The sequence below is a fragment of the Oxyura jamaicensis genome, chromosome 2, assembly GCF_011077185.1.
Source record: "Oxyura jamaicensis isolate SHBP4307 breed ruddy duck chromosome 2, BPBGC_Ojam_1.0, whole genome shotgun sequence".
NCBI classification, from domain to species: Eukaryota; Metazoa; Chordata; class Aves; order Anseriformes; family Anatidae; genus Oxyura; species Oxyura jamaicensis.
The window spans coordinates 109,794,741-109,806,912 of NC_048894.1; the positions used below are offsets into that span (position 1 = coordinate 109,794,741).

The 12,172-nt window shown below is 41.1% G+C and overlaps 1 protein-coding gene and 1 long non-coding RNA gene across 2 annotated transcripts in view; both read right to left on the reverse strand.

The window, feature by feature from the left end:
* Window positions 1–10,888, reverse strand: part of PIEZO2 (piezo type mechanosensitive ion channel component 2) — a 457,465-nt gene extending 446,577 nt beyond the window's left edge. Inside the window, exon 1 of the mRNA XM_035318191.1 lies at window positions 10,720–10,888. Coding sequence (XP_035174082.1) covers window positions 10,720–10,762 — 43 coding nt within the window. The 5' untranslated portion in view covers window positions 10,763–10,888. The remainder of the gene's footprint in view (window positions 1–10,719) is intronic.
* On the reverse strand, window positions 5,728–10,292 carry LOC118162177. The gene is made up of 3 exons (XR_004748326.1): window positions 10,264–10,292; window positions 9,248–9,360; window positions 5,728–7,695 (listed from the first exon to the last, which is right to left on the reverse strand). It is a non-coding gene; the product is annotated as an uncharacterized LOC118162177 (long non-coding RNA).
* Window positions 10,889–12,172: the final 1,284 nt, after the last annotated feature.

Genomic DNA, 12,172 nt, shown 5'->3' on the forward strand with positions numbered 1-12,172 from the left:
GACATGCTGTATTTACTGTCCGGCTGCTGAAGAAACCTGCTGGATAGTCAGTGCCACTGATGACGAAAAAGACCAGTACCCAGCAGAACATGTGCCAGTGCAATTCGGCTCACACCAGACAACAGCAACCCAGTAGCTTTCAAGTGCAAGACCCTGGTTTTGTGTGTAAGAGGTATATCAGTATAAAAAACAGTATTTATTCCTGCACAGGAAGTGGAAATTGTACAGTGTTTAAAGGACCTTTCTTATGGTAAAGCACATTTGCTGCAGTGGTATTGATGCTAAAACTACATCCTTTATTTCCTTTTTCCATCACCCATGTCAGAGTGAACTCATGGTCGGTGAGACCACACGAAATCGAGGGGGCAAGTACTCAACACCTGCTAAGGCTGTCAGGATGGTTCAACAGCACGGTCATGGTGATGATGTCTTCAGTCACTGTTTTGGTTTTTAATTTGATGGATTGTTTTTTTGCTGTTTTCCCCTTCTGTACCGGGTGCAGGCACCCAAGCACTGTCAGGCGGCTGCAGGGCTCCTCCATGAGGTGATGCCAGGGCTGCCCCATGCCAGCCCCAGCCACTTCCAGAGGGCTCCAGAGACCCCACCACAGGGCATGGCTGGACCCCGCAGCTCAGATGGTGGCACATCAGGGACTGACTGGGGAAGAGAGGACAAAATACTGTACAGCTGTGAGGAGTGAGGGAAAAAATGTTTGAGAAAGAGCCTAGTAAAAAAAAAAAAAAAAAAAAAAAAGAGGAGGTGCTGCTGGCACTATTTCCCCTGCAGCCCTCTGAAGGAGCCAAGGAAACCTCACCCATTCATTTAGTGGTCTATACCCCTAGTCCTTTACAGTGTTTAGCGGATGTTTTACACACCACATCTTGTATGTGCACATCTAATTGCATAATTAGAAAATAAAGAAGCAGGAAATGAGCTGACAAAGCCTTGAGCATAGGCTGTGCACAGAGGCTGTGGGTTTGTATTGGGTTCACATGGCAAAGTTTTGGTAGCAGGGGGCTGCAGGGGTGGCCTCTGTGAGCAGAGCCCAGCAGCTGCCCCATGTCAGAGCAGAGCCAGCTCCAGCCAGCTCCCAAAGGGACCCGCTGCTGGCCAGAGCCGAGCCAGAGAGTGATGCTGGGTGGGCCTCTGGGAGAGCAGATTTAAGAAAGGAAACAAAACAAATAAATAAATTTGAAAAAATTGCTGCACAACAGCAGCTAGGAGAGAGGAATGAGAAAATGTGAGAGAAGCAGCCCTGCAGCCCCCAAGGTGAGCGCAGCAGGAGGGCAGGAGGTGCTCCAGGCACACAGCAGCAGTTCCCCTGTGGCCTGTGGAGAGGCCCCTGGTGGAGCAGGCTGTCCCCCTGCAGCCCATGGGTCCCACACGGAGCAGATCTCCACGCTGCAGCCCGTGGAGGAGCCCCCGGTGGAGCAGGTGGAGGTGGCCTGGAGGAGGCTGCGGCCCATGGAGAGCCCCCGCAGGAGCAGGCCCCGGGCCGGAGCTGCAGCCCGTGGAGAGGAGCCCACGCAGGAGCAGGGGAAATGCGGGGAGCTGCCGCCCGTGGGGGACCCGTGCTGGAGCAGTTTGCTCCTGGGGGATGGACCCCATGGTATGGAGCCGTGTGGAAGCAGTTCTTGGAGAGCTGCTGCCTGTGGGCAGCCCCCGCAGGCTCAGTTGGGGAAGGACGGCATCCCGTGGGAGGGACCCCACGGGGAGCAGGGGCAGAGTGACCGTGAAGGAGCGGCAGAGATGAAGTGACAGGGACTGACTGCAGCCCCCATTCCCCGTTCCCTTATGCTGCTTAGGGATACAAAGTAGAAGGGGGGGAGGGGGGGGAGGTGAAGATGTTTTTAGTTTGCTTTTAGTTCTCACTACTCTAGTCTGTGAGCAATAGGTAATGCATTACATTAATCTCTCTATGCTGAGTCTGTTTTGCCTGTGATGATAATTGGCGAGTGATCTCCCTGCCCTTATCTCAACCCTTGAGCCTTGTTGTCATCGTATTCCTTCCCCCAACCCCCACCCCCCATTCTTTTGAGGAGGGGGAGTGAGAGAGCGGGGTGGTGGAGCTGAGCTACCTACGGATGTGAAGCCAGGGCTGGAGGGAAGGATGCTGTGCAAGGACACCACGGGGAGCCCAGCCACATCCCTGCAGCTGCTTGAGTGCCTGAGCTGCCCCACCACGTGTGTGGGGCCAGAAATGGTTTAAAACTGTAATTCCCTTCACTGTATTTCACCATTGACATTTTAAACTGCATTAAGAGGCATCTACAAATGTTTTGAATCATTATGCTATCCGACTTTCGATTTGCTGGGCCACTGAGCGGAAACCTGAAAGCATTCAATAATGCCTCAATATTTAAGTGCATAATGGTAATGTGGAAGAACCAAATGTTTGTTTTATCAATACAATATCAAGCATGCCCATGAATCATGCCAATCAAATCATAAATTCCAAAACTTAAGCTAGGCTCTTCAACCCAGCAGCATGCCACGGACAATTCTTTAATGTATTTGGTTTAACCTTGGATAGGCTACAAAAACAAGATAAACTCCTTCACTCTTCAGTGTTAAAAATCTGAAATAGAGAGTGATATGTAAAGTGTGTTTTTCATAGCAACACTGCCAAAGGCTACAGAAATGAACATCCTCTGCAAACCTGCAGCTGTCTGGGGGGGCTGTAACTCAGCACAGCATTTAAAGAGGACGTTTAAGGTTGTTTTATCTTCTTATGTCTAATGTATTTAGCAGTCTGAATACTTGCTTCTCAGAACAGTCACAATACAGTTATGCCTGTAGGATAAGTTGCAAGAGAATGATTTTAGAAAAGGCAAGTCTGAAGAAATGTTTGAATGACATTAGAATGAAAACACCCCAACTATGAATAATGAACCCACCACTACCTAGGAAGCTTTCAGCCTAGGAGCATGTATCATTTTGGTTTTTAACCAACATTGGGAAAAACTGAATAAGAGACTGCATTCAGTTAAAATGACACATTCTGTCAGAGGTAATGACAGATGTCAAATAAATGCTTAGCGGGAATGAGTCTGTCATCCACTGACAACACACATGGCTCCCATACAGTGGCAGGACTACAGTCTCGCTGAAATCTGTTAAACATTTAACAGTTTAAAAAAAAAAAAAAAAAAAAAAAAAAAAATCCTCTTCCTAAAAGCCACTCTGTTCCCATTAAAATTAAAAAACACTTTGACTGGACAGCCTCTCGCAACACTGTAATTGCTCCTGAAAGATAAAGGATTGCTCTTGAAAGTTAAAGGTCAGCAGTGATTGGTATAAAGGAGGTATAGAGGTAAAAGAGAGACCAGGAATTTTTGTCTTGACTCTTCATTCACTTAAAAGTGCAAGCTTGCTATTTAACTAAGAAAATTGGGGTGACAAGGTATTTACAGAAACATCTAAATGCTTCCAAGTTCTTTCATGAAGCTCTTTTTAAACTATCATATTTGCATTGTTCACGCCAGGAACTGCCAGAATTTCCTTGGAACATGTTCACCATTTCTAAGCAAGATTTTCATGTCCGGTCAAATCTTAAAACTGAAGCTTTTTTTTTTTTTTTTTTTTTTTTTTTTTTTTCCCCAATGAGATTTGAAATAAAACTTTATTCTCTCCAGAAGATAAGGTACTACCAAAAATTAATTTTCATGCAAGATGTGTTCTTAATGGTGACTAGAGAGGAACAAAGACTTATCTAACCTGCCAGCTATGGGATAAGAGACTTGTGACTTCAAGGCAGCAAATTTGACACAGCCCTATGGTTGTTTTGCCTTCAAGGAAGTTATTGAGAGTATAGCAGTACAAATGTGAGGTTGCAGAATCTAAAACTTACTAAATAATAGTAAAAGCCAAAAGAGTTTTATCACAGATGTTGGATCTGTGAACCACATAAACCTGCTGTGATTTCCTATGAATTTTATATTCTACTTTTTGATTTAGGAGTCCTCTCCACAACAATTAATGATGCTGTAATTTCTTATACCAGTGGGAGCTTAAGTATCTTGTAAAGGAAATGTATACAAAGGACAATTAGCTAAGATAATATAATTTAAATATTATCTCTCTACAGCAACTATTAGCATTCCAAATAATCTAATAATCTATTCTCTATTTATTTTAATGGAATTTGTTGTGCTTTCCACAATCAGGAGCAAGTAAACATGCTCCATTCTTCCTGCACTACTTATTTGCATTAAATGTCTTATTCATATAGCATGTAATATCTTTAGGGATACCTTGCTGTACAACATTAACTTCCTCATTCTAGAAAATCAGCTGTCTCTAGAATGGAGAATATTTTGTCTTGTGTTTCCTACAGCACATATTAAATTCCTTAATTTTCCTTTTTACATGTTTTCAGCCTAAAAAGTGTACAGGTGAAGCTAATGGACTGGGGAAGAAAGAGAAGCTGATTCTTCCAAACTCCAATTCTAAAAAGAGATTTTGCTTACAGCAAGTATCTATAATGCAACCATACACTTTTATTTGTGTGGCTTGATCCAACAGGAAATAATATATGAGTATACAGAAGAGAAGTGTATATCAGCAATACAGTGAGGGTTATAAGATGCCAACCAAGAAGAATTCTTACACATAGCGTGCATGGAAAAATGAGGCAGGTAGAACACAGTTAATACCAGCTGAAATTGTGGCAAACATTATCATCGTTGTCCAAAATACTAGCAGGTTTTAAGGAACTTTAAATGGATAAGGGAAGCATGTGATTTGGTCTTAATCAAAAAAAAAGAAAAGGGGGGGGGGGGGTGGAAAAAAAAAAAAAAAGCTGGAAACAAAGAAATTTGACAAAGGTTACATAAAATAACCTGTTATAAATATAGTACATACTATAATGTTTGTATGGGTACAACATTAAATTTTGCTGGCACAGGAGTAAACATCATTTCTTCGGTCCTGCTGAAATACCAGTCTCTCACTGGAGAAACTAGGAAGGCACAGAGCCAAGAAGAAACAGGAGATATACTATGAATAATTTTCCCTGGTGGTAACCCATGTACTAAGAGGACAACATTGACCATTGGGTATTTTATTAACAAACAAAAGCCTTTAAACTGTCCTAACGCTTTTATGTGAATGTTGATTTGCCTTCTCTATAGGAATTATATTCATTTTACTGTTTTAGGTAAAACAATTTTTCTAGTACAGAATCTTTGTGGGTCTAAAGTTTCCATTATTAAGGCTAAAAAGATTCATGACGAATGGCATCTGACTTGTGGAACAACAATATTAAGGAGAGGACAGTAGATGTTACTGTGTTTCAGGATACAGTTCTTTCATAAAGCAGAAGCATGAATGGTGGAATAGTTAATTCCCTATATCTTTAAAAACTTAGCTAAGAAAAGCCAAAAACCATCCCAGATGCCTGACTATGCCTCTGCTAAACCACAAGAACTTGCCAGTAGAAAGTGTATGCCTGAGAAAAGAATATTTAAAGCTTTATGGATGGAAAGTTGCAGTGAGAGTTTCACAGTTCTTTTGAGAATCCTCTTTAAAAACAAAACTCTTAATGTCAATACTGAAAAGTCCTATTGCTTTTAAAACTTATTTAAAATACTGTAAGTGAAAGAGATCTTACTTTATTTTCATGCGTAACAATGGGAATTTTCACATATCAGCTTATGACTTTAACAGTCAACACAGTTTGAACATGGCTGAAAGCAGAAGTAAGCATGAAATAATCAATGCACAATATTCTTTGCTTTCTTCTTTTATTGCTACCTTTCTCTCCCTTTGGGAATGCTGGTCATATTTTACATTCTAGAGGATAAGATAAATAGAGATCTGTTTTCTATGTGATTTTTATATGAAAAGCTAAACATTCTCTGGGAATACAATTTCTTCCTGGCCAGCCCAGAAAGATCTTTATGCCTTCTTATCCTTAAAAAATATTTGAAATCAGGAGTTTATATTTAATACTGGAAAAGTACAAGTCACTCTAGAATACACAAAGTGAATTATTACAGCCTTATTCTCTTACTGTGGCCATATTTTCAGTCATTTGTATTAAATGAAAGTTATAACAAACTGCAATTTTACTAGACACAATATTCTGTTTCAGAGATCTTGCCTATTATGGTCTTCTGGAAGCAAAGCTTGCCATTGCTACAGCATAATGAAGTAGTAAAAGCACCAGAAATCAAGAAAAAAAAAAAAAAGTTTTTCTCTCTTTGTGTGGTAGACTACAGAACTCAAACATACTTTAACGTAACCCTCTTTGGTATGAAATGACATAGGTGTCATTTTCCATTTAATTTACATAAGCAAAGCTGCATGTTCTGAGTCTGTCTACCTGGACATCATAAATGGAGTGTTATAATCTCACAGTTTTGACTTCATCCCATATAGAATCATAGAATATCCTGAGTTGGAAGGGACCAACAGAGATCATTGAGTCCAACTTCTCGATGTAGAGGACAATATAGAGATTTCTACTTCAGGCTGACATTTTCTCACAGTCCAAGTAACGACCAGCTATTATTCTGAACCTGTCAAAACATTGAGAACACAATTGCAAGATGTGTCTGTACACTCACACAAATGAAAATGATGAGTGTGCTGTGAGAAGACTTTGACATACTCTTGATTTACCTTCCATAAGACCTCATTTCCCTTTTGTAGATGAAGGACAAAACCTCCTGCTTGCAGATGCTCATCTTCTGTGACATTTATTCATCAGAAGTTATGGTTTGCCTTCCCAGCAGCAGGAGAGGCAACCCTTTCCCTGAAGACCTCGGCCAAAGACTTTGCGTACGTTGAGTGCTGCCAGCTCTTGAGATTTCTTCCAGAGTATGATGCATGTTCGGTTGGATCTAGAGTCAGCTTCACAACGGACTCTTACAAAATCTAAGCCCCCTAAGGCTGGGTGAGCCCCAGCTCATCAACTGCATGTCATGTTCACTTACATCAAAGATAGACCAAATTGCCAGGGCTGCTGCAAGGAGTCATCAGAGCTCCCCCACCTTCACATCTGAGCATCCCCACACTTCTTCAGTAAACAAGGCAGTGAAAGACACCATCAGTTACGGGCAGCTTCTCTCCTTCCTGTGCCTCTCCTTTCCTTTAAGGAATTATGTAGGCCTTCAGTTCTGCCTTTAACATCCAGCTTGCCTGCAGGGAGGTTGAAATCAGGAGTTTCTGAACAGGTTTGTCCCAGCCTAGAATATAAGGCAGGAGCCCACAGAGCTGCTTCATTCCTCTAAAACCTTACAGAGCATGTTCCAAAAATGTAAGAAACTGGATTAAGTTGTGGTATCAGAGCTCACATAAGGGGGTCAGTGCTGGTTAACAGGAAGGTGAACAGGGAAGATTTAAATGTAGGAGAGTTTGATTTACTGAGACAACTAGGAGACAAGCCTATCTCACACACACAGGGGACAGCTTACCGGAGACATAAAAAAAAAGATAGAAACAATGGGGAGAGAGATATTCTCTGCAGGACTTCCTCTTGTTATGCTCTAATGTATCTTCTTGGTTTTATCAGTCCAGAGTGGGGTTCCCCCTTGGAGAACTGAAACCCTTCCAGCAATACTTTGCAAGATATCCCAGGCAGACAGATGGCACACTTGGAAAACGAGGATTTTCACTTTGAGGATGTCAGAACAAATCATGGCAAACCCAGCAGGTGACAGGGCAGTCCTGGCAGTCAAACGCAGGTGTGTGCTTGCAGACGTGTAAGAGAGTTAAGTTTCTGAAAAGATAACAGAGCAGAATATAATCTTTCTTTATTAAAAAATGGGCCAACCTCAGAGCTTCTAGGATCTGATTTTGGGGTTTGAGCCTTCAGATTGCTGAAGCATACACTGGAGAGTGATTCATTGTTGTACTATTCACTGCAAATCAAGAGAAGCTGTTGCAGAGTCACTTGCATAACTCTAGAGGACAACTGAAGTCCCAAAACCTCCATTGTACAGGCAGATACATAATCACAGAACATTCCCCAAAAGCTATGAAAGAAGCATAGATTTAGAACTCTTAGCATACACATATGTCTCTAACTACGTTTTCAAATTAATGTTCTAAATAAATATCTTTAAATTTTCTATTTAAGATTTTTTTAATGAATGATTAATTTGGGATCCTATTAGTAAATATCTTGCTTGTTTGCAATATACGTTGTTAATGCTAAGTGATTCAGTGGGACTTAATAGGTATTAAAAATAGGTGTGAAAAATGAAGTAAAGTTACCAAATACACATTAAATACACTTAAACGTTAAGTACAGGAAGTATTGTTTTGTTCCTGCATCTCATTTGAGAGGAAAGGAGGGGGTTTTATTCCAGCTCTCAGTCTTCACAGACTTTTCTTCTGACACAATATCCATTTTACACCAGAGGAGGAACCCATACTAAGGTTCCCTAAGGGTGCTAGTTATCCAGTTGAAATTGCTTTACAATTTCACCTTGCCCATTTCCTGTCACTTTCTGTTGGCTACGCAGAATCTTCCTACACAAACAGCTTTTTTTTTTTTTTAACCCAAAGGCAATCTGAAGTTTCTTTCGGACTGTTGAAGCGAGACAAATTAGCATACACACCAGGTCTCAGCCCTAAAATACTCTGAATACAGTTTTTAAACCGTCAATCTGACAAGAGACACAATAGTACCTCGTGATTTCTCTGGTGGAAAAACTAGCTCAAGATCTATGCAGTTTCTGCACTTCCAGTTTTGCTGATTCAACTGTCTGCAGAGGCAGGCTCTAATCAGATCAATGAGCCCACTACAAAGTGTGACTAGGAAAAGTCTGTACCTGTGTAGTTTAAATTACATGAAGGTTTCAGAAACAAACTTGGATGCAAAGTGAGCATCTCAGTTCGAAAATCCAGTTCTTAACACATTTTAAAATGATTTCTAGTCCTCAAATTCGTTGATCAGCCAAGGACAAAGTGTCAGGTATGTCAGATACATCATTTCACAAAAGAAATTCAGGCAGACAGCAGAGACAACAGAGACTTGTTAAGGCAATATCCACATAGAACGAAATAGTACAAGATAGACAAGGCCATATGACAAACACTAAATAAACAGTATTTTAAATTATTAGGATTACAATAAGCTGTCAGTATTACAAACAGGAAAGGTGGCTGTTTAATATTAGTGAGGGGAAATTGATAAAAAAACACAGATATGATAGTGGAGAGAGAGATGAGTGGAACTACTTAGCCAGGGGTTTTATTGGCGCATCTGAGAGCTTCACAGTACATTTACTAAATTTACCTTCATGACACCTTTGTAAAATAAGATTTTCATTTCACAGATGAAGAATCAAATCACAGAGGACATACAAGGCTGAGCAAGCTGTCAAACTCATATCTCACAGTCCTTTCAAGCTAAATTGGAAAATACCTTTTGAATTTATTTTAGAAAATAGATAATAAGAAAGAAAGAAAAAAAAAAAAAGAGGAAAGAGATACAATATCGAGTTATATGATTGTCACTAATCTTCCAATATATTTAACAATTAACTAATTAACATGTTGGCTGCAGTATCCTTATCTACTCTAAAGTGGGGTGTTGGTGCAAATCTATAGGAAGTACCTAGAAGCAGTCCCTTTTGTTGAGAAAGCAGGCAGTCTGTGCAGATTGATTCAATCTGTTCCATTTCTCTGTGTTCTCTTCCCAATTACTCCAAAACTCAGAAAGTGACTCATACAATAGACCAGCTTAGTAGCAGCTCCTTTCAAAGTTTTGAACACTGAGGAAATGTCAGACATAAGCAGGCAGCACAACATAACAGAAGCAGATCTGTAAGGTGAAACATCTGGTGCTGAGGACCCTACTCTTTATGTATTTCAGGGATTTTACATTGGACTGTAGCTCTGAACAACTGAACAATTATTCATTGACAGAGCACATTATATTCACTCCTGAAACATACGCTCTAGTTTAGCTTCATTCAGACACAATCCAGCTGGTTGCTTTGAGTCCACTCCACAGTGCAAACCATAACCTAGTAAGGGAGACAGTCTTGCAGTTTGTCTCAAAAACAAGCTTATACTACAAAAGTAAGCTTATGCTACAAAAGCCCTAGTACAAAGCCTCTTTCTGTCTCACAAATTCATCACTGTGTCATACAGAAAAACTTGAGTTCACAATCTTCTTGTGCAATTTGACATCTGGCTGAGCAATGCAAGCATGCAGCTGGGAGCTGAGAACTTGAGCATTCTGATCTCCAAGCTATCATTGATCCTCTCCAGCCGTGGGACAGATTCAGATCAGGAGGACATGTTTACCTACAACACACATGATTATGCAGATTACACTGTCAGACTTGCACTTACTTGGCATGTAAATTATCCCTTAGGGAAGGAAGACAAAAGAAGAAAGAAACTTGCCTGGAATCAGGATTCTGTGGGAACAAAAATTCCTGATCTCAGAACAGACACCTCTGTAGCCTTCCACATCTATGAAACACATTCAGTCTATTCCAAATATAGCTACCAATTATTATTATATAGGTAAAGGGGCTGCTGCAAAGACTGCTTTCATGCCACAGTTCAAATGTAAAATTGGCTAAGTATTCATTAAAGCTTCCAGGAATGCAGTGAGTTACCTTGGTAATTTCCTTTTCACTGTGATGAAGACAATATCCTATGCAATGCCTCTAAGGAGAAATCACAGATGTCGTTTCAAAGTTAACATCTTTGACTATTAAATCTCTAATTTGGTTTATTATTTTAAAGACTTACCTTCTAGCCATTTAGACAGGCCTTGCAGAGCACTGGGAGCCATTCCAAATTAGAAATGAAATTAGAATCTAAGTCTGTAGGAGAAATCTCGGTGCACTTCCCGATCAGCCGGCATACTGTGTTCCAGTTCTGCTCCCTCAATCCAAAAGATACAGGAAAGGAAAGGATCTGAGTATGCCCTATGATACTTACTGTATATCTCTATTCCAAAAATGTCTGACTTCCAATAAGCTGTGGATTCAACAATAAATGCTCTTGACCAAAAATAGTTCAGTGTTCAATTACCGAGTGCTTTTTCCCATACCGAGGATTCAGTTTTGCTGAATGGTCTGAAAACAAAGATGAGTAGAAAAGTGACACAGTTTCCTGGTGATACAAAGGTATTCAGGATAATCAAAAACTGACTGAAAGTAGTTGTGGAGGATCTCGTTCTACTGAGTGGCCAGGAGACAAAAAGGCAGGTGGAATTCAACAGTGATGAGGGCCAACCAGAACACATGAGAAAAATATTCCTGGATAGACAGATCATAGAATCACAGAATGGTTTAGGTTGAAAGGGATCTTAAAGACTATCTGGTTCCAGCCCCCTCCCATGGGCAGGGACACCTCCCACCAGATCAGCCTGCCCAAAGCCCCATCCAACCTGGCCTTGAACACCTCCAGGGATGGAGCATCCACAGCTTCTCTGGGCAACCTGTTCCAGTGCCTCACCAGCCTCTGAGTGAATAATTTCTTCTTTGTATCTAATATAAATCTTATATTTTAAAACTATTGCTCCTTGTCCTATCACTCCACTCCCTGACAAGGAGTCCCTCCCCAGCTTTCCTGCAGGCCCCCTTTAGGTACTGGAAGGCAGCTGTAAGGTCTCCCCAGAGCCTTCTCCAGGCTGAACAACCCCAGCTCCCTGAGCCTGTCTTTGTAGAGGAGGTGTTTCAGTCCCTTGATCATCTTTGTGGACCTCCTCTGGAGTTGGTGTAGTAGGTCCATGCCCTTCTTGTGCTGGGGGCCCCAGAGCTGAATGCAGTGCTGCAGGTGGGGTCTCACAAGGACAGAGCAGAGGGGGACAATCACCACCCTCACCCTGGTGGCCACGCTTCTTTTGATGCAGCCCAGGATATAGTCGGCTTTCTGCACTGCAAGCGCACATTGGGTTCTAGATGATGGGTTGTAAATTAATCCTATGACTTAGGAAGAGAAATTTTAGAGTAAAGTGAAAACTGTAGGTCCCTGCTCAGCAATGGGCAAGACCATTTAACAAGCTATTAGGCAAAGAAACGGTAGACTTCCTTACACCACTAAGAAAAGAAGTGTTTGTGCTTACTGAAAACCAAGAACAATTGTTCTCATGATGCACATTGTAGTTAATTGAAATAGAGAAAAAGGTTGGTGAAAAATGACATGAATGGGGTGGCTTTTATACAAAATGAGATGAAGGCTCTTGAGCTTTGAAAAA